We start from the raw sequence: 26,884 nt of genomic DNA, 5'->3' as shown, positions 1-26,884 counted from the left end.
TTGATCACAAAATGTTGTAATCACAGCAAGATGCCGCAAGGCGTGGATCACAGCCTTGAGTCACTCGGGAAACCACATCCAGGTGCCAGACAGTTTACCTCAATTCCAAAACTCAGACATTGGATATCAGAGCAGGGCAGAAACAGGTTGTCAGCAGAGACTCCTCTGAAGCCAGAGGAGACAGTTCTGGCAGAGATGCCTTTCTGGATTCCACGAATGGGTCCAGGTGGAGAAGTTAGTGTAGTCGGAAGTGGCCGATCCTTTCTGCAAACAGGATAGATCCTCCGTGTTAGCCAAACACACTTCCCGGTCCCACACTGATCAAACAGCAGCGCCTGTCTCGGTGCTGGGTGTCAGGGGGGGATGTGGTGGGCTCTTTGCACTCTGCTCTTTCTCCCTGGACCTGCGGGGGCCTTTTGCTGGTCTTCTGTCAGCCACCACAGCATCCCCTTACACAAGAAAGCAGCCATGGGAGTTGAATTCAGTGCAAAGTGTGTTGGAATCCTGACCCCCAGCACCTGAAACATGACCCTCCTTGGAAACAGAGTCTTTCCAGATGGGGCCAAGTGAAGTGAGGCCCTGGAAGATGGAGGGCCCCTGTCCAGTCTGCCTGGTGTCCTGCTGAACAGGAAAGTCTGGACAGATGTGCAGGAAGGCAGCCATGTGACACCAGGCCAGCTGGAGAGACTCAGCTCCAACAAGAGCACCAGGGCCATCACCACTGCCGGGAGCTGAGGAGACAGGTGGGTCTTCCCCAAGGGCCTGCCAGGGAACACAGCTGCCCACAAACGCAGGTGGGCCTCTGGCCTCTGTGGGATAACACATGTTGGTGTCAGAGTTTTCTGTTTATGTTGTCACAGTGACTTAGAACCTGATGTGGAACTGGCCCACTGTCTCACAGAAGCCCTGTCCCCATGTCCGGGCTCCGTCCATTCCCTCCTGTGGCCCTCTTTCTCCTCCCTGTCCTCCATAGCAGCCCTTGCCTCAACTCTCCCAGTGGCCATGGCTGCCTGGTCCTGAAGCTTGGCCTCCCTGCGTCCCTGTATACCCCCAAGCCTCACACTCAGGACCCCTAATCCCATCTGGGATGGCAGCCTGAGGTCCCGAGACCACTCAGCCCCACCATGCCCAGCCTTCTTGGCATGACCTGAGGAGTGGGGATACGGCCTCTGCCTGGGGATGACTTGCCTCTGGGGGGTTTTGTTTGTTTCTTGAAGCCTAAGCCAGGCTCATGGCCATGACTGATGACATCAAATTTCTGCTTCTTTAAACCTGAGTGACACTACTGAGTGCTGCGTCCTTGCAGTTCAAACCCTCTCTCTCCAACTCTTTGGCTACCCAGCCACCTCTGAATTCATGCAGGGTGTTGTTTAAAGATTTGCTATCTGTGTGTCTTTGTATAATATTCAGCTAATTTTCATTAGAAGAACAATTCACATTCTTCTCCACTTGATGGAGTTAGGTAGTTATAATTAAGGTTTCCCAGGGCAACAACCCTACCAGCTGTCATGGGCAGGACCAGGTTTGAGAACACCTAGCCCTTGGGGTCTTAAGCAATCTTGGACAGGCCATGGATGTAGCTGCCATGTGCCAGGTTGTCAATAGAAGAATAGTGGATGAGTCAGTGGATGGGTGGGTGGGCAAATGGATGGATACATGGATGATGGATGGGGGAATGGATGTTTGAATGGATGATAGATTGGTGGATGAGTGGATGGATGAATGGATGGACAGATGGATGGATAGGTGGATAGGTAGCTGGATGGTTGATAGATTGATGGATGGGTGGATGGATGGATGGATGGACAGATGGGTGGATAGGTAGCTGGATGGTTGATAGATTGATGGATGGATGGATGGATGGATGGATATTTCATGCACCTGCCATTGAAGATCCCCATGAACATGACCAGGCTGTCCTAGTGAGGGCCCCAGCTTCCCTTGGGAGCAGGCAGACCTCTGAGCCTCAGTGTCCATTGGCTGTGGCCAGTGTCTCCCAGAGGAATTGGCAGTCATCCTGCAAGCAAGACCTCACTGTGGGTCTTGTCCTCCTCTCTGTCACAGAGATCAGCCCACAGCACCGAGCACCAGCCCTCTGTGCACCTGGCTAGCCCTAGGCCACCTCTTTGTATGAAGAGTGTCCCGTCTGGTGGGGGATGTGTGGTTGCCCCACAGTGAAGACCACCTGTCCACAGATCTGCTCCATGAGCAAGGGGCCCAGGGGCTCCCAGAGCCAGACAGAAAATGCTTCTTTTTCTATACATTCAAATTTTTAAAACTGCAGCCTCTCCTGTCTTCTTTCTTAAACAGCTTCTGTCAGTTCTTAGGAATTTGCCCAAGAAAAATGATTGGAGTGTCTTTTTCCTCCTTCCTCTTACATGTCTCGATCCTAATGAAATAATGAAACAGGTAGCTCATGACAACTGCTGGGCTGTTTTTTCCCTCTCTCAATCTAATTTGATTCCCCGAATTTGGAGTGTTTTGCACTGTGTGGCACGGTGTGCTAATCATAAGGCGGGGCTCCCCATTCTTGAGGGCTGGTGGGGACAGTTCTCGGCAGCTAATGAATCACTCTAATCAGAGAGCCATCAGGAAAATTAATACATTCTACTGTAACTATTTAAAGAAAAAATGATTATCAAGACTGTTCTCACTAAATTATGCTGTCTGGAAGTTGTAGAAAGAAAAATGCTGTCTAATTTTCAGATGTAATCTGGGTTGTGCAGATTTGCCTCTTCTTAAGTGATCAAACGATGGAGCATTGCGTTCCCAGGACCGGAGGACGCCATCACTCTAGTGGTTCCCCTTGTCCTTGAATTGTGGCCTCTGTCTAGCACTTGTCCTGTGAGCACTGGGTCCGCGGGTCACTCTGCTCCCATCCTGCCTTGAGGACAAATGGTGGCTCTTCCCTCTCCCTAGAAATGCTGAAGGAAAGGCTGGAGTCCCCAGCCTCTGGGGTGAGATATGTCCTGTTGAGCAGGACCCTAATGCATCTGAGTGTGACCTTGGGGCTGGGTCCTTCCACCCTTCTCTGCCTCCACAGGGCTGGCACTCACAGAAGTTCTCAGTTAGGGAGGCCCGGGCTTCAGAGACAAGGGCAGACCCCTCCCTGGCCCCATACACCTTCTCCAGGAGCGGATGTGGGGCAGGACCCTGAGGGCCCACCCACCTGTGAACCTCACCTCTGGGAGCCCATCTGGAAGAAGCTTCCCACTCCTTCCCCTGTGGCTCATCCCCGGAGTCTTGGGGCCTGGGAGAGACAGCCAAGCCAGGGCCAGCTCAGACCATCAGAGCCAGAGCTGGGAATGTGGTGCAGAGCTGGCAGTGCCTGAGACTGACCCCCAGCTCACAGGGGTAGGCAACGCCTGTGTGACCCTGCATGTCGTGTGCAGAGGCTGAGGTTCCCTCCTCCCTGATGGTGGCCCCCTGGGTGGGCAGGGGGTTGGGGGCAGACACTGAGCTTTGACACCATGGCCCACCCCAGGGACCCTCCCTTGCCCCAGGTTTCCACCCTCCACCTCAGGCTTCCATCAAAGCCCAGGGCATGGCCTGAGGAGCCTGCCATAAATCAGGTCCTCGGAGGGTCCATGGAGATGCAGGGGCCCAGTCTGGGACTGTGCTCCCTGGAGAGACAGGAAGTGGTGAGGGGCTGTGGAAAGTGATGGTGTTTCCTGGTGTTTAGGAGTCAGTGGGTGCCTGGCCCCCTAGGTGAAGGCCAAGGTGAATCCTGCGGATGGTGGTGAGATGCCAGCACAGTGCCCTGAAACTCAGAGACCAAAGCACTCCAGAGCACCGCGCAGCTGGAATTTCCTGTGAGGCCTGCCTTGAACTTCGGAGAGGCGAAAGGGAGCCAAATACCCGGCATGGGCAAAAGGGACCCATCGAGGGAGGCACTGCTGACAGAGATGGTGGTGATGCTGATGGTGGTGATGCTGATGGTGATGATGATGATGATGATGATGACGGCGATGGTGATGGCGATGGTGATGGCAGGCCACCTGTAGGCTTAGGTGGCTTCTGCAGAGGAAGCCGCTTTGGCCCTGCAAGGAAGGGGTTCTGCACAGAGTGGGAAGCAGAGGAGACTTTTCAGCCTGATTGTCAGGCTTTGAGGCCTCAGGAACATGCTCTGGAGGGGCAGAGGAGGCCGGCCAGCCTTGGGCTCAGTGTGGCACTCTCCTGAGCCTCTCCACCTGCCTCCTCCCAGGCCCTGCTTGGCTGAAGGACAAAGAGGCAGCTGACTAGGCCCAGCTGTGAGCAGGAAGAAATCAGTGCTCACCCTGGTTCTGTGCTTTGACTATCTGGGACCTATACCTAATTACGACACTAGGCTGCAGGTGACAGGATGTTTAACCATGGGACCACTAGAATTTCCCGAGTCCAGCAGCAGAGATGCCACAACCTGTAACCATGGGAAATCAAGTCTCCCTTTGATTCTACCTTGGACCTCACCCTGGTCCCAATGCCTGCTCCCCAATTCACGCCCAACCCTGTGGTCTGGCATGGCCCACCGGCAGTGTGAACCCAGAGGAGCTGTCCCTTGATACCAATGCCCTCCTCAGATGGGGACAGGGATGTGGACCTTCCCAGAGTTTTCCTCATTCCAGGGCAGGTGCCTCCTGACCTCCCTTTTGCAGCCCAGGTTGCCTCCCAGCTGGGCTCCTATAGCCCGAGCCTGGCAGGGTTGTCCTCGACCCGCAGCAGACCAGGCTTCTCTGCTGGCCAACCCAGCACCAGCTGTTTGTCCCATGCCACTGACCAGCCTGCTGTGGCCTGGTAGCAGTCAGCTTCCTGGGGCCTTAGACCTAAATATTGTGCAGATCCCTCAAAGGGAAGCCCCTTCCCTCCCTGCAGCCCACCGCTGACCTACATTGCCTTGATTATACCGTTGCAGGAATATGAACCAACACAGAGCCAGAGCCCTCCCAGACCATAAAATCAGAATGAACCAAAACCCATTTACAAATTAAACACAAACAAAACTGCAAAACCAATAAAATTTAAATTTGCAGCATTAATTTTACAGGGCAGATGTTTCCCAGAGACACAGGCACCGGGATTGGGCCCCAGGGTGCAGCAAGTTACCTGCTGCTGCCTAAATCTCCTGGTTAATTCCACGGCCTCTGCTTACACACGAAGGGGTGTTGTCAGAGATCATGTGTGTTAATAATTGCGTGGCTTTGTTTGTTGTAATTACACCTGATAATTTAACTCCGAGCCATCCCACAGGACATTTTTCATAGTGGTTCCTGATAACTTGCTTATGCTGTCCATCGTCTTTGCGCGAGGACAGCTTCGCCTTGCAGCATGATCAGTCACTGCCTTGAACGGGAATAATCCAATTATTGCAGGGACTGTGAACAGAAAAAAATTTCATTGCATATTTACTGCCGCACTTACTGCTAATGAACTGCCCTAGGCATGGAGGCGGAGGAGAGGGAGCTTGAGGAGGAGGAGGAAGCGAGGAAGAGGGAGATGGCAGCACGCAGTGCTGGGTACTGCTGCCCTGGGCCTCCCTCAGGAGTGGCATAGCTAGGCGCCCCTCATCCTATTGGAATTCATCTGGGATCCCAGGCCTGGGTGGGGCCTTGCTTAATGTGATTAAACACACACATCCCACAGGCACACCCTTGGTCTGCACATGGTGGGATGCACAGCCATGCAGGTGCAGGGGCCCCTACTGCAGACTACACAGGACGCAGCCGCCTTGGCTCTAGGTGTCACTGCTGTTGACAGAGCACACACTGAGGAAAGGCAGTGGAGAGGCCCCAAGGCCGGCGCCCCTAGTTTGCTGGAGAAGACTTGGAATGAAGCTTCCAGCCTGCCATGGACCTCAGCCTTCTCCTATGATGGAACCAAATGGGGCAGAGGAAAAAAAGTCATCAGGTTTCTGATGTCAGAAGAAGGAACCAGGGCCCCCCTGGAAGGAAGGGTATGGGCCCTCCTCACTAGCCATTGTCAGTGGACACCATGAGCTGTCCCTCCCTTATGGGACAGGCCAAGGAGCATGACTCCAGCCAAAGGTTCTCCCAGCGCCACGGTCACTGAGGGTGGCTGTCCCCCTGAGGCTGTGCAGTGAGGGCTGGGTGGGGACTCACATGTGGTCAGCTTCAGGAAGGTTCAGCAACCGATCCTCAAAAATACGCTCTGAGAATGCATGTGTGGACATGTGTACTTATGTACATTCATATGTGTGGTGTGTGTGTGTGTGTGTATGTTTGGATGTGGTGTGTATTCTGTGTGTGGTGTGTGTTATGTGTACACGTGTGCTTATGTGTGTATGTTTGTGCACCATGCCAACTCTGGGTAGAACACGGAGCCCTGCTTTGGGAACAGCTGTCAGTGGAGACAGAGAGCATGGTCCCGGGGCTGTGACACCTGCCAGAAGCTTGGGCCTGGCAGAGCCCGTCCGCTTTGTCCCTGAGGCCAGTCTGGACACACAGCTGCAGCCTCCTTCCTTGAGGCCAGGCATGTGCAGAGGGGCTGCTGTGCCCCAGGCTGAGGCAGGCAGAGAGGACCTAGGTGTGGGAGACCCCAATGCCTGACCACTGCTAGCAGAGGAGCCATGGTGGCTGTCACATGTTGCGGGCTGTGACTGTGTCCCCACTGAGTCCCACAGCAAGCCTGTTCCTCATGCCCCTCAGCCTCTGAGGACATCTTTTCCCTGCCCTGAGAGCTGCTGCAACATCAGGGGCAGAGGAGGGGCCTGCTCAGCAGTACCCGGGTGAAACAGCATTGTGGTGTGGGCGTGAAAGGCCCCTTTGTCCCTGGGATGTGGTGGCCCAGCACTGTGCCTCCCACCACCTCCAGCAGGAAGTGAGCTGAGCTGGGCTGGGTGTGCAGAGCTCTGCAGGCCAACAAAGGACTTGAGTGTTCAGTGCTGTGCACCAGTGTCCTTGGAGGGCTGGTCCCTGGGCACACCCAGGCCAGGGGGACGGGCAGGGCCAGAGACTCTGCTTCTCCGCTGATTGTGCAAGGGCTCCCAAGCACGGAGTGGTCTGCCTGACTGTGTGTGTGGGAGTGTGCACTGAGCCTAGACGCATGTATGTACACATGTGTGCCTATTGTGTGCATGTGCTTTATGTGTGCACATGTGTGTTTGTACACATGCCTGTGTGCAGGGTGCGGTGTGTGGCCAGTGACTGAGGCTGCAGCATGGCAGACTTCATCCTGGGCTCGATCCGAGCCCCACACCCCACCCTCAGTCCTCTCTCCTAGCCCTGGCCCTGGGCACCTGTGCGTTTCATGTCATCACATCCTGTTTCTGGTGCTCTCCCCATGACAGTGCCCCACGCTTGGCCTTACCTCCAGCTGTCAGATCAGAGCGTACAGAGGGCAGGCGTACACACAGGGGCTCCACAGCCTGCTGTGTGCTGTGGGGATGGTGACCCAAGCCTGGCTGCTTTCACTGATGGCCAGTGATGAGCTGGGCCCTGTGAGGGGACAGGCACATGCATGCCCACTGCCTAGGATGCCGTGAGCATCTGTCCGCCATCCTCAGCTTCGTGTAAGTAGCGATGGGTGGGCACCGACTGACTGATCTCGGCTGACTTTCGGTAGGGATAGGAGCCAAGTCCTGCCCAGAGCATGAGCACCTGGCTTGAGCCCCCCCTCCCAGCAGGAGGTACTGTGGGGTCCAAGTTCTGATACTCAGCCCTGTATAAGTGCCCCTCATACAGGTCAGGCTCCGGCCCTGGTGCTGCTGCACTGCCCTGCCTGGTCCGGGCAAGCTTGGCTGGACCACCCAGGCCTGCTCTGTGTGTGGCAGGCTGGGCTACAGCTCTTGGAGCTGGAGGTGCCCCTACCCAACAGCAGAGTTCCCACCCCAAGCTCTCAGGGCAGAAGAAGATGACCCCCGAGGTCCCGGAGCCCCGGTGATGGTCCCTGAGATTCCGGGTGCAAGCAGCGGCAGGCTGTGCTGAGTATGTCCTTGGGGTGGCTCATCTGGGGCAGGTCCCACTGGAGCCTTTCCAGTGCCACCTTGGCACACACATGCACGCACATACACACTGTGATTTGTTTGGGGAATTCTCAGGCACTGTAAATAGGATTCCTGGGTAGGGTGGTGTGGGGTAGCCCTGTGTTTTATTCGTGGGGTTAGGGAAGGGTTTTGTACCATCTTTGTCACTAAAATAATGCAGGTGTTGGTGACTGTGCAGGAAGGGATAAGGAACAGCCATGGAAAGATGTGTGGCATTGCCAGGCCCCTCAGCCAGTGGGCACTGCACTGGGGCTGGGGGGGCCGTGGCTAGGAAGGCCTGCTGCATGGCTAGGGGAGCACGGGCTGGGGCAGCTGTGTCCTCTTGAAGCTCCTTCCCAGGATGCCAGCAGGCTCCTCCCCCGGGCTCTGCAGGGCAGCAGTGTGCCTGGTGCCCTCTTGGTGTCTCTGTCCACACCTGGCATTTCAGTTGAGCAAGGCACAGTCCCACCCCTGTGTTCCTCTCAGTTCAGGCTTCCGTGGGAAGATCCCTCAGGCTGGGGGTGTGAGCAACACACATTTATCCTTGTTCTGGGGGCCAAAGGCAAGATCCAGGGACAGCAGGGAGGTTTCTGAGGAGGGTTCTTCCAGGCCTGCGGATGCCTGCCCCTCACTGCACCCTCCCAGAGTGGTGGGCAGGTGGGGAGAGCTCTATGGTTTTTCTCAAGAGGCCGTTGGTCCTGTTGATCAGGGCCCTAGGACCCTGTGTGACCTTAATTACTTCCCAAAGCCCCATCTCCAAAAACAAGGAGCAGGGCTTCAGCATGTGAATCTACACTCAGTGCATAGCAGTGGCCCGGAAGGGCCCGCCTTGCCAGATGTGGGCATGAAGAGGCAGAGTGGGGTAGGCAGCACAGTCTCGGGGCCTCTGCTGCACCTGTACCTGTGCTCTGTGCAGACCTGCAGCACCTCCCACTGGTCCCTCAGACCTGAGTGAGGAGGGCAAGTCACTCCTGCCCCCTTCCACACTAATCACTGACCTCCCATACTCCCTGCCCTGGAGAGAACACAGGCTTTCACTGGGTGATGTCACCTGATGACCCAGGCCTGTCCGCAGTCATGTTGCCCTTTGCCCACTGCTCACACGGGGTGGTCTCTGCCTCCAGGGCCAGACTCAGGACCCCATGTAAAGTGGAACTGCTGGGCTGCTTGGTGAAATTAAAGACTTCCAGGCACGGGGACAGTAGGGCCATCGTCATGCGTGGGGCCCTGTGCAGCTGCTCCAACACCCAGCGTGAGCCCCGGCTGCCTGTCTGCAGTGTTCACGCACAGGGTAGCAGGCATTTGCGGATGTTTGTGGACAACCCTCTCGCCCCTGCTGGGAGAAATTTTAGTAGACTGTGTGTCCTGCAGAACTGCAGCTCTAGTTAATGCCAGTGGAGAGTCCTGTGGCTTTTTTTTTTTAAGGCAAAAATGAAACAAAAAAGAACGTCCAAGACGGGTAGGAGCCCAGGAGCTGGAGAAGTTGCCAGAGAGAGGAAGCAGGGCTAGAGCCAGACGAAGGGGGCTTGATCCCCTCTCACCTGGGCCGGTGGGCTCTGCAAGGCAGGCAGTGCCACTGCCCAAGCACCTCACGGGGCTCTGTGCATCCCCTGCTGGGCCCGGGCCGGAGAACTGGAAGCCCCAGGAAGGAGGAGCCCAAACAGGGAAATGGGAAGTTCTTAATACTTGTGTTACCAGCATCCAAATGAGAGGAATTTCAGGTGCACATTAGAAACAGGGTGCTCTGAGTGGTGATCCCCAGCCATGAGAGGTCACGTAGCCCTTCCACATGAGGGACAGCCACCAGATACTGTGAGCCACAGTGACCACTATGGGGGCACATTTGGATGGGCGAGCATGGGACACAGGCATGGCCACTTCCATCTCCTCCTGTGAGGTGTTGGACTCTGGCTTTTGTGGGGTTTCTTTCCTGTGTAAAACGCTGTTTTCGTCCTTCTCTGACCTTGCAGTTGGAGTTGGGGGCAGAACCCTGAATATGCAAGTGTGCCTGTGTATAAGTTAACCCTGAGAAGAAACAGCCCTGGACAGTGGCTGGTGTCCTTCTCCCTAGAGTCCAGCACGAGTTTCTGGTGTTGCTTTTGTAAGCATGCAGTGAGGTAGTTAAAAGCCCATTTGAAAGAAGGTGGTATTTTTCCCTACTGGAGAAATTGCTAGTAAGACTTTGGAGATTCTGGAAATGAGGTTACAATGATGCTATTAGCATTACTCAACTCCACTATGGGCTCCCTGCGTCCAGGGCTTTCTGTCCCAATGCAGTCTCCGGGCTCCCTGTCCCTGGGGTGGGAGGTCCAGGGAAGAAAAGACATGCAATTTTCTGTCTGGAAGAAGTCATTTTGGGCTTCAGGGTCCTGGGGCTCATGGGAGTCAGGAGTCACCTCCTACTGACCTGTCCCTCTCCAATGCCCAGCTCTGCTCTGCCCCATGGCCACAATAAGGACCATGTTTTGGGGTCACAGGTGCAGGGACAGCCTTAGGGTCAGCCCATGCCTTCAGGGTGGGGACACAGTTGCTGTGAGCCCCACCAAGTCCTGCCTGCCTCGCTCCTAACACTGAGCCCCAGCTTTCTCGAGGAAGGGCCCTTGGTGTTCTTCCATGAAAACATTGCTACAGCCCTTGGTTGCTACATGCTGGTTGGTGACAGGGTGGCAGAGTTGGTGCTAGGACTCAGGCCCCCTCCAGGACATCCCCATGTGCCGGTGGGCGGGCACTAACCAGCTGCCTCCTTCCTCTCTCCCCAGCTCGCATCATCAGAACTAAGCAGTGGTGTGACATGCTCCCCTGCCTGGAGGGGGAGGGCTGTGACCTGCTCATCAACCGGTCCGGCTGGACGTGCACACAGCCCGGAGGGCGGATAAAGACCACCACGGTATGTGGCCCCCTCTTTCCTGTGGGTGCCAGGAGGGGCCTGCAACGGGACAAGTGGCAGCTGTGGCTCCTCCAGGAGCAGAACCGCTGTCCCTTCTGCTCCTTCCTTTGCCTTTAGGGATTTGGCCCCAGCAGCCTGTCCCAGATCACGTGATCATCAGGTCCCCTTGAGGACAGAGTGACAGACTCAGAACCGTCAGCCAGGCTGGTCGACACCATGGTATCATGTTGGCTAGGGTATCTGGTAGCAGGGGCACACGGAGGGAATGTCAGGTAACCACTGACCTTAGGAGGAGCTTCTGGAGCTTCTGGTTGCTTTGCAAAGCAGCAGGACTGTTGAATTCTGCAGGATTTTGCTACCCCAGGTGTGGCATGGTGGGTGCTTACTGACCCTCAGGGCACCTTAGTCCTTAACCCAGTGATCAGGGTGCCCTGTGAACATCTCTTTATAGAAACCCTGGCCAGCTTGGTCCCCAGAACCACTCTTCCCACCATAGGTTGGAGCACAGGGCTTGGGGTTCTTTTACAGGGCCCTTCTCTGATAGTCCCTGGGCACTGTGGGCAGTTTTCCCTTGCGATGTCCATGTGGGTGGCTCTGGGCTCTCCAATGCTGCGGTCCACAGGGCGACCTCTTCTCTAGTGGCCGATGCCACCCTAGTCTGGGCTCTCCCCCTAACAGTGAAGGCAAAGGTGAGGGCTGGGCTCCCATCCCCCTGCCGGATCCAGGCTCCTTGTGGGGGCCGAGGGGATCCAGGCCCTCAGCAAGGGGCTGGAAAGCACCTGAATCCCCTCCAGGAACTGCACAGGCCAGCAGCCCACAGTTGGGGCTAGACAAACTCCCACCCCTTTTGCCCAGTCCCTTCATGCAAGACCCCGGATGGGCTATTCTAGCAGCATACCCAAGAAGCCACTCTACTGTGGCTGCCCAGGAGGGAGCTCAGACCACCTGGTCCAAAAGGTGGGCATGCAGATGGGTCTGAGCACAGGTCAGGACCGGGCCATGAAGCTCAGCATCCCCTACCCCTGCAGCCAGAGGCCAGCGCTGCACTCCAGGGTCCAGCAGGTTGTCCTGAGACCTCTTGTGCTGTGAAATTTGAGCAGACTTAGCCTTCATGCAGCCTGGGCCAGCTGTGAGTCCCTCCCTGAGCATAGCTGTCCAGGAATGCACAGACCACCTGGCTGTAGGGCCTCCTGGGCAGAGGACACCGTACATTACCGGCTCCTGGCTCCTGGACCCCAATCTTGTGCCAGGATGAATGTGGGCTCTGGGTTTATCCCGCTCCGGTACAGAAGCGAGGGTCTGTCCAGCCCCAGTGGCGGGTGCTGGGATCCGAAGCTTCCTACCTCCTGCTCTTGTGCTCCTCCTGCTTCAATGGGCTGTGCCCTCAGGGGGAGTCTGGGGTTCTTGCGCCTGGGTTTCCCATTCGAGTGCTTTCCAGAAAGGCAGGGACCTAATGGCAAGCAGCCACTTGACAGTGGACCACAGGGAGAGGCACTCAGTCCCCTGATCAGGAAGTGTGGCCATAACAAGCCTCTTCCACTGAATCAGCCCAGCCCCTAAATTCAAGTCTGGAGGGGATGCACCTTGTTGGGGAACCCAGCCTCCTGCAGCCCCCTGGGGGAGGCTGTGCCTTCCCAGATGGGAGCCCTGTGCGTGATAAAGACACCCCAAGTCTGGGCTACCTCTGGCCCCTCCAAGACACAGGCCTGGAGGCAAGCAACCTCTTTTCCCAGCTGCACCCTGGGGTATGCAAGGCCATGGGCAAGGGACTTCTGCTCGGCCTTATTGTCCACTCTTGGGACTTTGTCACAGTGGCCAAGCAGCTGGGGTGGCAGGTTGGGCCTTGGATAGATGGCGTGGTGTCAGGGGCCTCAGCAGCCCTCCGTGCAGCAGTGGTGGGTGGGGGCTCATCATCTCCTCTTGTTCTGCCTCTCGGTCCTGCTCTGCTGTGCCCAGGGACCTGGGGACTATGGGGTTGGATGGGTGTCTGTGGACTGTGGACGGCCAGGGCAGACAAGAACATCCTGTCCTTCAGGCCTCTGTCCCCTCCAGGTGTCCCAAGGCTCTGTAGCATGTCTCTGCTTCTAAGTCAGGGGTGTCCGCCCTCTTGGCTCTCCTGGGCCAACTGAGTAAATAGGGATTGTCTTGGGCTTCGTATAAATCTATAATATACTTAACGTGTGCCAGTAACAACGCTTTCTTTATCCATTATACTTTCATTATAACATTTCCATTATAACTTAACAAGCCAAAGTTTAATAATAAAATGAGAAACCTCCATGTCTGCTTATTAGCAGCCGTCACAGGCACATAGGTATAGGCAGGTTGAAATACCATCGTCAGTCATCCCTGCATTTCACTTGTGATGTTGCACAAGCCTGTGTAAAGTCTGACCCATGGGGGCTCTGATTCGAGGGTGTGTGGCCAGTACCAGAGGTGGGGTCCCTGCAGGGCTGCCTCGTCCCAGACTGTGGGTCCCGCTGCTGCCTATGCTTGCACGCACAAGCGCTGCACAATGGAGTTGCAAAAAATATCATCCCCGATCACATAGAGAGGGTGACAGTTTCCTGTGGTCCCTGAGGCTGCATGACCAGCTGTCCAGGCCACAAGCAGCCAGGGGCTGTGGGTCGGACACTTGCTCCAAATCCATATCTGCGGTGCAGTCACCTTGCTGCCCTGGAGCCCGACGAGCACAGCCTTTGTGTCAGTGACCCAGTGCCTAGCCACCAGCTGGGGGCCCAGCAAGGCGGGCACCTCTGTCTCTCCCCTTGCTGAGCCCTTTTCCCGGGGCACTGGCTTTGCACATGTGCCCAGCTCTGCACATGCAGTGTCATCACCTGGACTCAGTCCCTGCTGGAACAAGAGGGAGCCAGGACCCATCAGCCCCTCAGCCCAGCCCAGCTCCGTGGCTAAGACAGGCCAGGCAGCGTGGGAGCAGCTGTGCCCTGCTGGAGGTTGCCGGTGTCACCCGTCCGTTTCCTGTGGTGAGATCCCTGTAATACAGAGCTCCCGTTATAAAGTGAGCCGTTTGGTGGGTTTTGTGCATTCACAATGCGGTGCAACCACCACTGTGTCTAGGGTCAAAATGTGTCCTCCCCTGAAGTAGCTGCTTTCCAGCTGGCCAGGCAGTCGGGGGTGCGTCCGTCCCCACACTCAGCCCAGGCTCACTATGGCACCTCCAGACTGGCAATCTGGTGGCCCCCGGTATTCGGGGGCCCCCTGAGAAGTGCAGGGATGGGAAGTGGCCACTCCAGGCCACAGAGAAAGATGCAGTCAGTGGGCTCCAGTGGCAGCTGGCCCTGTGTAGCCTCAGGTCCTGTGTCCTCAGAGTCAGTCTCATTTTTGTCCCACCTTGCAGCAGGGCACAGGTGCACACAGCATTTCCCTGGTGCCCGGTGCCCTCAGCATTCCAGGGGGACTTACCAATGTGCCTCTGTGGGAGGGCATGTGGGGATTCTATGCAAACATGGCACCGTCTTACACAAGGGCTGGGCACCCTGGAACGGTACTGAATGCACTGCAGGCACTGTCACTTCTTCAGTGCTGCTGCACCCCAGGAAGGAGACTCAGCCTTGCCTGCTCCTACGTTCTCCCCCATGCCTGTGTCCTCTTCTCTTACCCTGTCAAGTTCTTTTAACTGAGTCCTACTGGTGAATCAAGAACCAAAGCAAGGGCCACTAGCCCATCTCCTTGTGGCCAGAAACCGGGCCTCCAGGTATATTGGGCCTGCTCCTGTTCTTGAGGGTGTACCCAGTGCTGGCCACCACCAGGGACACTGGGATGGGCTGCAAGTCTGCTTAACATGGAAGCAATAGCTGTGATTGCCCAGTGCCCGATTCATGGGAAGAACCTTGTGGACACGCACCAGGAGATTTCCTGTGGCTGGGAAGCTGGTTGTTTGAGTCACCACAGTGGCCAGGTAGTCAGAAGGCTGGGAAGGTGGGGTTCATCAGCTAGGCTGCCCAGCTCCAAAGCCAGATCTGGCATGGACCCAGGTGCCCTTCAGCTCGGGACTGAGATGCCCCATCTGTTCTCTCCTCGGGTGCTCTCAGGGGACATGCAGCCCCCAGAAGACGTCTGTTGATGTCATCAGGGACACAGCAGGCACAGTGGGGGAAGCCAGTGCAGTCCAAGAACGGCTGCACCCTGTGGAATTCAGGGGAGGGCTGTCCCCTCGCAGGGCCAGAGGTCCGCAGAGAGACAGGGTTGTCCTTCCCGCAGAGGGTGTGCAGCGGGGCCAGGCCTCTGTACCGGGGTCCTGGCCCTTATGTTGCACTCTCGTCACCAAGCACTGTTGGTGATGTCCTAAGCAAACTTATGCCCGGGCCAGGGACATGGCTGTGCAGTTGTCCTGGGAACGGCAGGACCAAGCTCCCACCGATCCCGGCCCCTTGGTGCCCTACTTTCCAGCTCTCTAAAAGGTTGGTTGAACACTCGAGCCAGACGTCGTAGAATTGGAGCTCATAATCCCACTCCACGGTCGCATCATGACCCATTATAGTGGGTAAATGAGCACCTTAGGGTTCCCCTGTCCTTATAAAGTGGTTTTCCAAGAGAGGATGGTTTTCTCATAAACTGACTTTAACAATCTTGGCGATTCCATCCCAGTGCCCATTCCTAGGTCAGACTCCTCCTCCAGCCACTGCTGTCACCCTGGCTGTGCCCACCCACAGCGAACCCTGCTGTGACACCCCTGGTCCCTCCTCCGGTCACCCTGTCATTGCCATGTGTCCCCAGAGAGGGTGCCACTCAAGTGCAGGCCCTGGGCCTTGAGTCCCCAGCCCTGCCCCCTGGGGCCTGCATAAGTAGTGTGATAAATGGATTCATTGAATAACCCAACAGGGACTGGGGCACATGCTGACGTTTGCATTTCCGAGATCACTGCTTCTCCAAGTGCAGGTCACCACCCCATTAGTGGGTCGTGAAAGTAATTCAGTGGCTCATGATCAGCATTTAAAAGGAGGAAGAAATAGATTAAAACATCAGTGAGTTCCCAGGCCAGCAGGGGGTCCATTTAATGAATGGAGCACACATGCCTGTGGTCTGCCTCTGCCCTGGAGACATCTGTCTGTACTGGGCTGTGTGACCCTAGTGGACACTGCAGGTCACCAGGGCAGGAGCAGCTCCTCTCCTTGTACCGATTTCAGCTCCTGATCCCTGGGGACAGTCCTTGTGCCCCTCTGCTTGCTTCCTTCATGTCTCACTCTGCTCTGGCTGCCTCTGGTCCTGGTAGTGGGGCTCATAAGGGAACCAGATGGGAGAAGACTGGAGGCCCAGGAGGGGACATGCCTGGTCCCACATGCCTACCCAGCAGGACGTCTGTGCAGGTGTTCCCTGGCTGGAGCTGCCTACGTTCTATTCCGTGTTTACTCTGCACATTTCTGTAGTGTTACGGACTGCAAGATGCTCAGCCACAACCCATTCGGTCTTCTAAATCGGAAGAAAACATAGATTCGCATCTTTTTTCCAATTAACTATTGTGTCATATTTTAATTCTGTATGACAGGAAACCACCGTCATAGGGAGTGGGGGCACTCAGTGGGTTTCATGAAAGTTCAGTTCAGGATCAGGTGTCATGGGACATGTCATGGCAAAATCACATTTCCTGGGCAGAGATCCGGGGTGTGCTGCCTCTAAAAAAGCCTGGGATTGAATGTCTCTGTTCCGCCCCAGCCAAGACACCAGAGTGCACTGGGTGTCATGTGCAGCTTTGTCCTGGGGACTCATTAAATCCTGGGAATATGGTGGTCCCGGGAGCCCTCTCTCCCCTCCGCCCTTGCGTTAAACCAGCTGCTTCTCTGGTCCGCTAGCCCAAGCTCCCAGCCTGCTGAGGCATCCTCAGGTCAGTCCAGCTGCAGAATAATCAGGTAACAAAACACAGATCTGTCACAGATCTCCCTGGACAGCTTCTTGTGGAGCCCAGCACCTGTCCACACCCACAGCTGCCCTGGCAGTGAAGAGCCAGGCTGGAGTGTGGAGACCCTTCTCTGTCTGGTTGCATGTCCAGTAGTTTCAATGGGCAGTGGCCATGTCCAGCCACCATGAGGCAGGACCCCTTCAGCTTCCCACAACCCCAAAGCAGGGGCAGGGAAAGGCGCTTTTGCAGAAAACAAGTTGGAGCCTCCAGGGCTCTCTCCACTCACAAGGGCTTCGTGTGTCAGATGGCCTCGCTCACAGATCCACGGACAACCCTGGCTGGGCACCCCTGCTCCAGAGCACCCCAGCAGGAGCCTGGGCCCCACCCTGACTCTGTCAACTCACTGGCTGGCAGGAGCCAGAGCCTGCCTGGCCTGTACCCAGGAACACTGCTCATGAGAAGGCCCTTCATGGGAAGAGTAGCAAATGCTCAGACCAGGCCTTCATCCAAAAGTGCGTGATCCCACACCGCCCTTGCCTGCCTTCAGGAGATGCCTGTGAAGTGACAGGTTGCCTGAAGAGGAAATGATGCATTTCCAAATGCACAGAACCAGCGGAAGGGGCCAAAAGCAGCCTGCTCTGAAAGGTGGGCAGGGGTGGCTTCAGTGGAGAGGAAAGCTAAACTCCGGGACAGCAGCAGAAGCCGGTGCCAAGGTGACCAGTCCCTCTGCGTGGGCTGGCAGACCCTGCGTGACCGACCTGGCTCTTCCCGCTTTGCACCCACAGAGGATAGACCTGGAGGCCTGAGTTTAAGCCTTCATTTCACACCAGAGAAACCAACACAGCCGAGGGTGGAGGGGACCTCTGGAAACCAGGGGCTTGAGCAAAAATGGACTTCCTGGGTTCAAGACCCACTCGGCAACCAGGACACACAGCCTTGGGACTCTTGGTAGACAACTCCCTGTGTGAGTGTCCTGGGGCTGTCATAAGCAATGACCCCTTGCTGGGCAGCTTAACACAGCAAGATTTGTCCAGTTCTGGGGGTTGACAGGCCTGTCCTGAGAAGGGGTTCACAGGAATCCTCTGCTCTCCTGTCCTGGCAGCTCCAGGTGTATCTGGCTGGTGGCCACATCATTTCAGTCTCTTTCTCTGTCTTCACGTGGCCTCTTGTGTGTCAGATCTCCTCTCCTTTTCTTACAAGGATGCCGGCCACTGGATTCAGGGTGCATACAAAATCCAGGACAATGTCATCACCAGACCCCTAATGACATCTGAAAGACCCTCTTTCCAGATGGGGTCAGCTTCTCATGTTCCGTGTGGATGTAAATTTGGGGGACACCCAACCCAAAACCTGCAGTGCTGTGAATCGGGGCCCAGAGGACCCTCCTGTGATGCTCAGCTGCCATCCATCAGCCCTGTAGTGCCGTGTCCCTGAACATGGAGGGAGAGCCGAGGATGCCTGTTTGGGAGAAAGATAAGATGGAACGGAACAGGGACTCCGAAGGGACGGAAACGACAGGCAGCAGAAGAAAAGGCAGCACAAGCAAGCACACAAAAGTAAACTAGACCATGGCCCTTGGAAAGGTGGGAGAGGATCTGTTCAGGATACAAGAAGGGAGTGGAGACTGAAGTCGCCCACAGAGCCTGTGTTCTTCTACCAACAGAGGTAGCACCCATTTCTCCCATCCCCTGGGACTCAGCCAGCTGTGTGACTGTGGGACCAGCGGACAGGCACAGTTGCTATGCGCTGGGGGTTCAGACGGCTCCCGGCCAGGCTTCTGGACACTGTTGCTGGGACCCCTGAGCCAAGACAAGAAGTCAGATTACCAAAGGCTGCCATGCTGGAGAGTGCAGAGAAGCCCCTGGGACTGGCCGGAGGTGGCAGCCGACCCACCCTCTCCGTCCTGCCCAGCTGCCCAGGTCCTGGATTGTGGACAGAATAGGTGACCCTGTGTGAGGACACTGAGTTGTTACATGGCAGGAAATGCTGGCATGGGACACCGTTTCAGGAAGCATTAAGAAACATTTTGGGGAAGTGTGTGTGTGTGTGTGTGTGTGTGTGTACACGTATATGTGTGTACCTGTTGCATACCTATAGGAATGTGTGTAAGAGCAGAATTTGTTAAAACTCTAATAGAATATTTGGAACATGAAACTGAAGAAATCGGACAAAAGAGTAGATTTTTTTTTTTAAAGAAATGGGGGAAAAGGAAAAAAAATAGGAGATCGATTTGGGAAGTCTGGAGGAAATAAGATCCGAAAATAGAGAAAAATGGAAAAAGAAAGAAAAAAACCCAAGAAATATTTTCTAAAAATATTCCCAGCACTGAAAGCTGTGGGTTTCCTGAGAGAGAGCACGCACCACAGGCCCAAAGGAATGAAAAGACCCATCCAAAAGCTTCCGGCATGAAGTTTCAGGCTGCTAGGGATGGGAAAATGTCCTAAAAGCTCAGAAGGAAAAACTAGGTCACAAACAAAGACTTAGACCTTAAAATGCAACAGTGTCTCAGGGAACTGCCCGACCAGGGCCAGCAACAGGGGCCGACGCTCCAGGCCCAGGTGCTTCAAGTGTTCCAGGCACATTTGTTCCTAGTGCTCCAGGTGCAGCAGCTCCGGGCCCAGCTTCTACAGCAACCAGGTACAGTTCCTGCGCTGGAATTCCTGAGCCCCTGGAAGGGCCCTTGGGAGTGAGGGCATCATAGGCTTCACTCCTGAAGTCCCCATGATGGAGTCTGATGCCCCTCTCCTCAGGAAGAACAAAGACAGAGCTGAGGACGAAGGGGCCCAGGACCAGAAGACATCCCCAAACACAGGGGCGTTGCCCAGAGCAGTGAAGAGGTTCCCATGTACAAACTTCTAACAGGAGTTTGTGCATAAATTCCAAGTGCCCAGAAAGTCGAGGAGTAAAGTGCATGCTTTCCCAGGAAATGGGAAAGTCAGTCCCTGGAACTACATAGGAATGTTATTGATCCACCCTGGCTTCACCCTGGCTTCACCCTGGCTTCCCTCCACACCTAGATGTGTAGCCCCTACTCTTGAGGAGCCCCATTCGAGTCCTCAACAGGGCTTCTTGGAGTGCAGGCTGCACATAGGAAAGCGTGTGTCCACACAGGACCTGCCTCTGGCTTCCTAGAGCCCAGGGGGCCAAGGCATGACCAAGAATGAGCCAGGCTCCAGCCGGCAGCCCTACAGGGGCTGTGGGGAAGATGCTGGAGACCGGTGAGCACAGTGGACCCCGAATGTCACCGAGAGCCACCATTTCTGCAGGGCTCCAGCTTGGGCCAAGGAGTGTTCTGTATGGCTGCAGCAGGGCCTAACTGCAGAGAGGTGTCCATCAGAGAAGGAGCAGGGGGACCTGGAAAGACATTCAGTGCTCTGGGTGGGACTCAGTGACAATGGCATGACACAGGCAGGGGCCAGCATGGGATTGTGTGAGATCCTGGCCTGGATCTTCTCCTGGTCACCCATGATCATGTCCAGTCTCCACACAGCTAGTGGGAGACATCAGGCAGGGACAGGGCTCCCTGAGGATGAGCAGGGCCTGTAGGGCACTTTAGAGACCAAGCGGAGAGGGCGGTGAGGAAGATGGCCTGGCAGCCATGGCCACCTGCTGGCTGACTGCAGATGTGACCGAGCCGACCTGCTGAGCCCTGCCACACCCCAGTGTCTGCCCAGCCACAGCCTTGCTGGGAGCCTGCGATCCTATTTGTTCCCCAGAGCTCTCCTCCCACCCGCTTTGTACCCCTGCTGGCCCGCTCTCTTCCCAGCCCTTCAGGCTACCACAGAATCTTACACCAGCAGCTTCTGAACTGATGGGACTGCTATGGCCCCCTCTGCATCTCAGTCCCATGTGGCTCTCCTCCCTCTGCTTGTGACCAGGAACTTCTGTAGCCTATTTCCTGTGCGTGGCGACAAGGAACTCCCTCCCCTTGGTGTTCTGGACTTTGGGGATATGGGTGCAATTTGTCACCTCCTCCCTGGACCTGGTACAGCATCTCCAGGCCTGCTCTCACCAAGGCTGCTTCCTGTTCCCCTCTACCTTGAGGCAGGCCCCTCCGACCCGCCTTGGCATGCCCTGTGCCCACTCTGGGTCTGCCCTCTGCCTGCCGCCTAAGGGTTTGGAGCAGCGGCTCTGTTCCCAGTATGGAGGAAGCACAGCCCTGGTTCACTTGATGAGCCCAGAGCCAGCTGTGATTCCTGCCGACTCATGCAGTCTCTGCACTCAATGAGGTGCCCCTGCCATCAGGAGCCTTTGTTACAGACCCCAGTGAGTCTCTGCTGCAGGCCCACTTTCCCTGAAAACCAGTGAGAGGCAGCAGATTCTGGCCTGAATGAGGTGGACCAGCACTCACTGAGCAAGGACTGGAACCTGCCACCCCCAGCCCAAAGTCCTTCTCTCCTTTAAGTCTTTGAAGATCTCTGAGACATTCCCTGTCCTACTAGGCAGGTGCTAGACCCCAGGCAGACTCCCCACCACTCTGGCTATCACCCCAGTTACAGTGGGCAGCAGCCAGTTTGCAGCCCCAAAAGGAGATAGGGAACACCCAGCCCCTCACCCCAGGCTCCAGTCCCACCATGGGGCTCCCCTGAGCCACTTCCTCTGTGTCATTTGAGCCAGCACGGCTTGTGAGCAGACGTCTTCTGAGCTGGCCCCCGGGCCTTCTAGGAAGTCATCTGGAGCTGGGAGACAGTGGCAGAGCACAAGAGTGGGCTCCAAGATGTCCAGGTGCCTGAGGAGCCAATCCGGTCACCTTACACCAGCCTCTGCCTGGGAACCCAAAATAGACACAGGGCCTCCTCCATCACACAGGGCAGGTACACAGAGGGACACAGATGCCAGAGCTGAGCTCTAGAAGTTCTTCAGAACCCAAGGAGGAGCCAGGCAGGAAGGAGCCCCCTGGGACCATCTCCAGGCAGCTTGTGGGGTGACAACCCTGCCCCGAGTGGGCAGTGGCCCCAGAGGGCATGGTGCAGCTCGCTGTGCACCTGCCTGAGAAGGGGAGGGCAAGGAATCTGCCTCATGTGGACCAGTGGATGCTCACCTGGGGATTCCTTGTGTGAACCCTTGTGGGGAGGGAGGTAGTTGTGGCCCCCAAGATACTGGCCTGGCCTGAACACACATCCAGGGACCAGGATTCCCCATACCTGCCCTCCTCCCTGTCCTCCAGGACCTGATGAGGGGACCCAGGTCTGAGGCCCACAGAAAGCCATTCCTAGGATAAGCAGGACACTTCCTGTCCACCAAAGAGCGCTCTGGCCAGGAGCAATGGCAGCTTGTGAGGGAGAAGATCCACACAGGGAGGAACCACCCACGGAGACCATCCCAGGTGGCAGGGGGAGGACTGTCCCTTCTCACCCCCAGAGGAGCAGAGTTGGCGCTGTGCCCGTAACCTGGTACTGCACATCGATCCAGACTGTCTCAGAACGTGACATCCCAAGGGCAAAGTGACTGAGGATTAGAAAGCCACAGGAGAGACGAGGCAGGCTAAGGGTGCTGCGCCCCCAGGAGCTCAGGACCCACACCCCAACTAATCTTTGTTCGGCACAAACAATGAAAAATACCAAGTCATTGCTCTGATCCCTGTCTGCAATCTGTTTTGTGTTCTTTTGAATCACTGCTATTCATCACCACAATAATAGCCGGACATTTTAATAGATTCGGTGTGTAAACAAAAACATATATGGCCAGCACCACATCAGCGCATATTGTAAGCAGTGACATTCTTCATTTTCTCTGCAGAAATGAGCCCAGAAACAAAAAGATTGGTTTGGCCAAGCCCACATTATTTCTTCGGGCACTTTTAGTAATGGGCGACATTATAGGCTGGTCTCTATTTACAGTAATTGTGGTGCATTAGTCTCAATTTTCCTTAAAGTAGCTGTTCTTTGAATCATTTGAAATACATAAATGGCAAATGGCTGAAATTCAAGGAAGCTGACCTAGTGGGAAGTGGGGGACTGAGCCTGCCATGTCCTTTAGGGCATGTGGGGAGGGTATTCCTGGTGCTGCAGAGGTCCTCAGCAGCCTTCCCAGTGCCTGGATTCTACCCTGAGGTGGCATCAGGGTAGCGAAGGGCAGGGGTGAAGGCAGTGCCTGTTGGGGTCCAGACCAGAGTTAGGGGTAGAACAGGCCTGGGTCACGTGCTCTGTCCCTCCTGACCTGCCCCTGGGCCTAGTCTCTTCCCCCCATCCCTCCCCCTGCTTCAAGCCCTAAAGAGCTGCCCCAGTGTGAACAGTCCCCTGGTCTCCTGATGGCCAGGGAGCCCAGCACGGTGGCTCCTCCTACCGGTGAAAACCTATTGGGTGTCCCTGAAGACAAGGGCCTTACCTAGCCCAGGCTCCCAGGCCAGCCCTTCCCAACCCACAGGACAGAGAGGGAGGCTGAAGTCGGCCCTCCTAGCCTCCTGGATTCCAGGAATCAAAATTGAAACTGAGTCAGGAGCCTGAGACAAAAGAGCACTGCTTGTGGGAAGGAGTCTGTGGCCCTGAAAAGAACCCTTGACAGTGATGATGTGGCCTCTAGAGACACTGCTTCTCAGTCCCACAGGGGCTGAGGTGGTTGTGGTAATGCAGGCACCAAGGGCAGAGGGGAGCCCGGATGCAAGGCAGACCAGAAAGATCTGCCAGGAAAATAGGGGGTGAATTTGAGGATCCAGAAAATGCAAGAGTGGAATGTAAATATGTACTGGAGGTTAAATATGTACTGGACAGAACTGTGGTGCTGAAAATCAAAGAAGTGTGGTGATACCAGTCTTAAAACCAAGAGATAATTCATACGAGACAGCAGAAAAGTGGAACACAGAGAGCGAAGGTGGGAGCTTAGAGGACAGAGGGTGGATGGCCAAGCTAAGCACAGAGGGTGCTCAGAGTGGGTGGATGGCGGAGGGGAAGGCTATGCATAGGCTTAGAAGATGGTGTGGGAGAGAAATTTCTCCCATCTGCCAAGCTGAAGGGGAGCAGCCGTGAGAAGCAGAGCCCAGCCATCCTGGGCCCGGCATCTCATGGCGACGACTTTGGATGTCAGGGATAAAGGAAACCTGTGTGATCACTGTGCAGCAGAGGTGGAGCGTGGAAGGAGAGAATCTGCAAACCCCCAGACACAGGCTGTCCTCTGAACTCGGTGAGAGGGCACAACTCCCTCCAGGGATCTGATTGAAAAGTAGTTTTGCCTATGAATTCAGCCCTGTTTCTAGTTCTTTTTGGTAAAAAGGAACAGAGCAGATTTGCAAGGATTTAGAAAGTATGCCACCCACATACTTGTTCCGAAAAGGAAAATAAAAGATGCACTCAAGCCAACGAAGACAGACATCAAAATCAGGAGCCAAAGATGGGAAAGGCCACACGTAAGAAGATTAATGGTCACCATTGATACCAATTAAGAGCAGGAGCTGGATATAAATAGTTCCTGTAGCTATGGCTACAAAGTGAAGATTAAATGCACAGCACCACTTTTTAATACATTGTGCACATTGTGAAAAACAACTCTTTTGCAATAATGCCCTGGTCTTCCCCCTCTGGTGGAATTAATGAGGGCTGTGGGGTGGTGGCAGCAGCACTGGGTGCAGGGGGCCACCCTTCGCCTCTGCATGGTCAGAGGGGCCTATAACAGACTCAGTATTCAGAAGAGTGGCCTTGCATTAGCAGTGTATTTGATGAGTACTCACAGAAGCAAAGGCACATTTCATGCAAAGATGAGATAAACCAGGAAAGGAGCACAGCCAGAAATTATCCTTGAACATAGCGTTTGGGACAGGATTTCGGTATCAGTGACCACAGTAAATGCAAACAGGCTAGTCACTGCTATTAAAAGGCACAGACTAAGAGGTCAGGTGTTCAGAATAGCCACCTGTTCTAAAGGCACTCTACAAATAAAGAGGTTAAGAAAGCAAAATAGAGAGAGAGAGAGAGACATACCAGGGAGATGCAGTTGAAAGGAAATCAGGAGATAACATGTATTAAATTATAACATGATGCTGTCACATACTGATACAGTAACTGGCGCATACTTATTCCAGAACACAATATGATAGCACATATTGATACGTGATGACATCACAACTGTCATACTGTTTACATATTTATACATTCTGTCAACCTGAAACCAGAGTAATGAAGTGTCACACTCAGAGGCTTCATGCACTGATTAGCTCAGTAGGAGCATAGATTTTGCACACATGGTGACATATAACATGATCAGAAACACAACTTTTAGTTTGAAAGTCAACTCTCAAATATGGGTGAAGATCAAGTAAACACCACCAGTAGCAATAATAAAAAGATGCAGGACACAGGTCTTGTGATTTTTAAACTCCCCAAGATTGAATTTGCACTTGCCTGTTGAAACTATAGTGAACAAGGCTGTTTCTAATATTCTGTCATTTTTGAAATCTCTACAAAAATATCTGTACACCAGGTCAGGTCATGAATTAAACCTTCCTAAAAGAAAAAATGTGCCAACCTTTCTGTCCACTCCATACACATGTTTAAAACCGTAACGACAAATACAGCCTTAGAAACCAGTACTTAAAATATGTTAGTTAGAGCATGGTCCCAACCCTTTTGGCACTAGGGACAGGTTTCATGGAAAACAGTTTTTCCATAGATTAGAGGAGGGGGCGGTTTTAGGATTATTCAAGCACATTGCATTTATTGTGCATTTATTTCTATTATTATTACATTGTAATATAATGAAATAATCATGCAACTCACCATAGTGCAGAATCAGTAGGAGCCCTGGTCTTGTTTTTTCTGCACCTAGATGGTCCCCTCTGGAACTGATGGGAGACAGTGACACCCAGAGTGTGCTGCTGTGTCCAGTCTACTCTGTAATCCTGTTGGTTGCTGTCAGACCTCTCTGCTCATGCTCATCTCTATCTGCAGCTGCTCCCCATCACTAGCATCCCTGCCTCAGCTCCACCTCAGATCCTGAGGCATTTCCTGCTCCTAAAGAATGTGTGAGAATCTGAAGCCAGTGCTGATCTGGATGGAGGCTGTGAGGAAGACCATGGGGATCGGCTGTAAACACCAATGAAGCGCCCCCTCGCCTGCCTGTTGCTCACCTCCTAACACACCATGAGCCTTTGCCTGGCAGTTGGCGACCCTGGGTTAAAGTGAGCCACACTCCTTTGGGGTCACATGAAGGTCTAAAGTCCGTCTGCTGGGGTCCACTTCCAGCTACACCTGGCTAACGCAGAGACCCTAGGCTGTCTGTGCTGTGGTTTCTAGGTGGGTAAAGTGGGCCACACATTGCCTGCTGGGGCTGATGTAGGGACCAGGTGGGCAGAAGGTGAAAGGGGTGAGCAGGCAGCACTGCCAGAGATCTCCCACCTGTCTGGCTGCCAGGCAGCAGAAATAAGACGGAGTGTTTGGGCGTACAGTGAAAGGTGCATTTCCCAGTGCATGTGCCTTTACATGCTTATGCTTTCAAATCATGAACAACAAAAATAAAGATCCTAAGTTAGAGGAAAGCCATTCTCTGAGGAGTGAAAAATGGTGAGAAAGGATAAAATGAAATACTGTATTAATAAATTTGCAGAAGAATGCATGGAATTAAGCTTTCATCTTTGACAATTCTATAAAATGTGGGGTTTTTTAAAACCCCTGTTTCATGTTATTATTTTAAGGTCAGAAAATAAATCTGAGAGGAGAAAGGACAAAATCGCAGCATACACTTGGCCTTAAACTGTTCAAAATGTATGCATAGCTAGTGTATTCGTCACTAAATCTGGGTATTTTGGTTAAATACATGATTTTCCTAAGGGGGAAATAACCAAAAATAACTGACAAAGGGAAAGCTGTTAATACTCTCCTGTCAAATCTCCAGATTCAGCTGATACGATAGGTACGATTCTTGAAAGATTCAGTGTGTAAGTGTCTTTTGCCTGAACACTGGGAAATTGCCCCGTTTGTTAGGCACTAGCAAAGACCTGATATCAGAAGTGTCCCCAAAGGTGAAAACCACCAGCAAAGTCATTTCCTTCCATGGGGACTTTTGAGTCTGATGTGGCCTAGGCATCATCGGGCCCTGGGCTGATTCTGCCGAGTGTCCCCGAGGCCTCATTTCTTGCTTTATCGCAGACACACCTGGAATCCTGCACCCGGGACATACCTTCCTGGTGGGTAGTGGTCAGGAGGGTATGTGTTCCCCTGCAGGAAGTAGTGGCACCCTGAACCCTACAATTCTA

General features: G+C 54.4%; 1 protein-coding gene across 7 annotated transcripts in view; it reads left to right on the top strand.

Annotated features, from left to right (window-relative positions):
* Tafa5 (TAFA chemokine like family member 5) overlaps positions 1 to 26,884 on the top strand; it is a 164,136-nt gene that overhangs the window by 122,887 nt on the left and 14,365 nt on the right. For 2 of the 7 annotated variants that reach the window (XM_087213667.1, XM_004845370.4), the window contains exons 3-4: positions 10,717 to 10,844; positions 25,581 to 25,768. The exons of 2 other annotated variants lie outside the window; for them this stretch is intronic. In XM_087213667.1, the coding sequence (XP_087069793.1) occupies positions 10,717 to 10,844; positions 25,581 to 25,658 (206 nt within the window). In that variant the 3' untranslated portion in view covers positions 25,659 to 25,768. Of the gene's footprint in view, positions 1 to 10,716; positions 10,845 to 25,458; positions 25,769 to 26,884 lie in introns of those variants that run through there. 3 more of the 7 variants (XM_087213670.1, XM_004845372.4, XM_087213668.1) reach the window with 2 other exon arrangements.

The sequence above is a fragment of the Heterocephalus glaber genome, unplaced genomic scaffold (genome assembly GCF_053883595.1).
Source record: "Heterocephalus glaber isolate CG9 unplaced genomic scaffold, H.glaber_assembly_v1.0 deba00001444, whole genome shotgun sequence".
NCBI classification, from domain to species: Eukaryota; Metazoa; Chordata; class Mammalia; order Rodentia; family Bathyergidae; genus Heterocephalus; species Heterocephalus glaber.
This window is presented reverse-complemented; position numbering and strand designations above follow the sequence as displayed.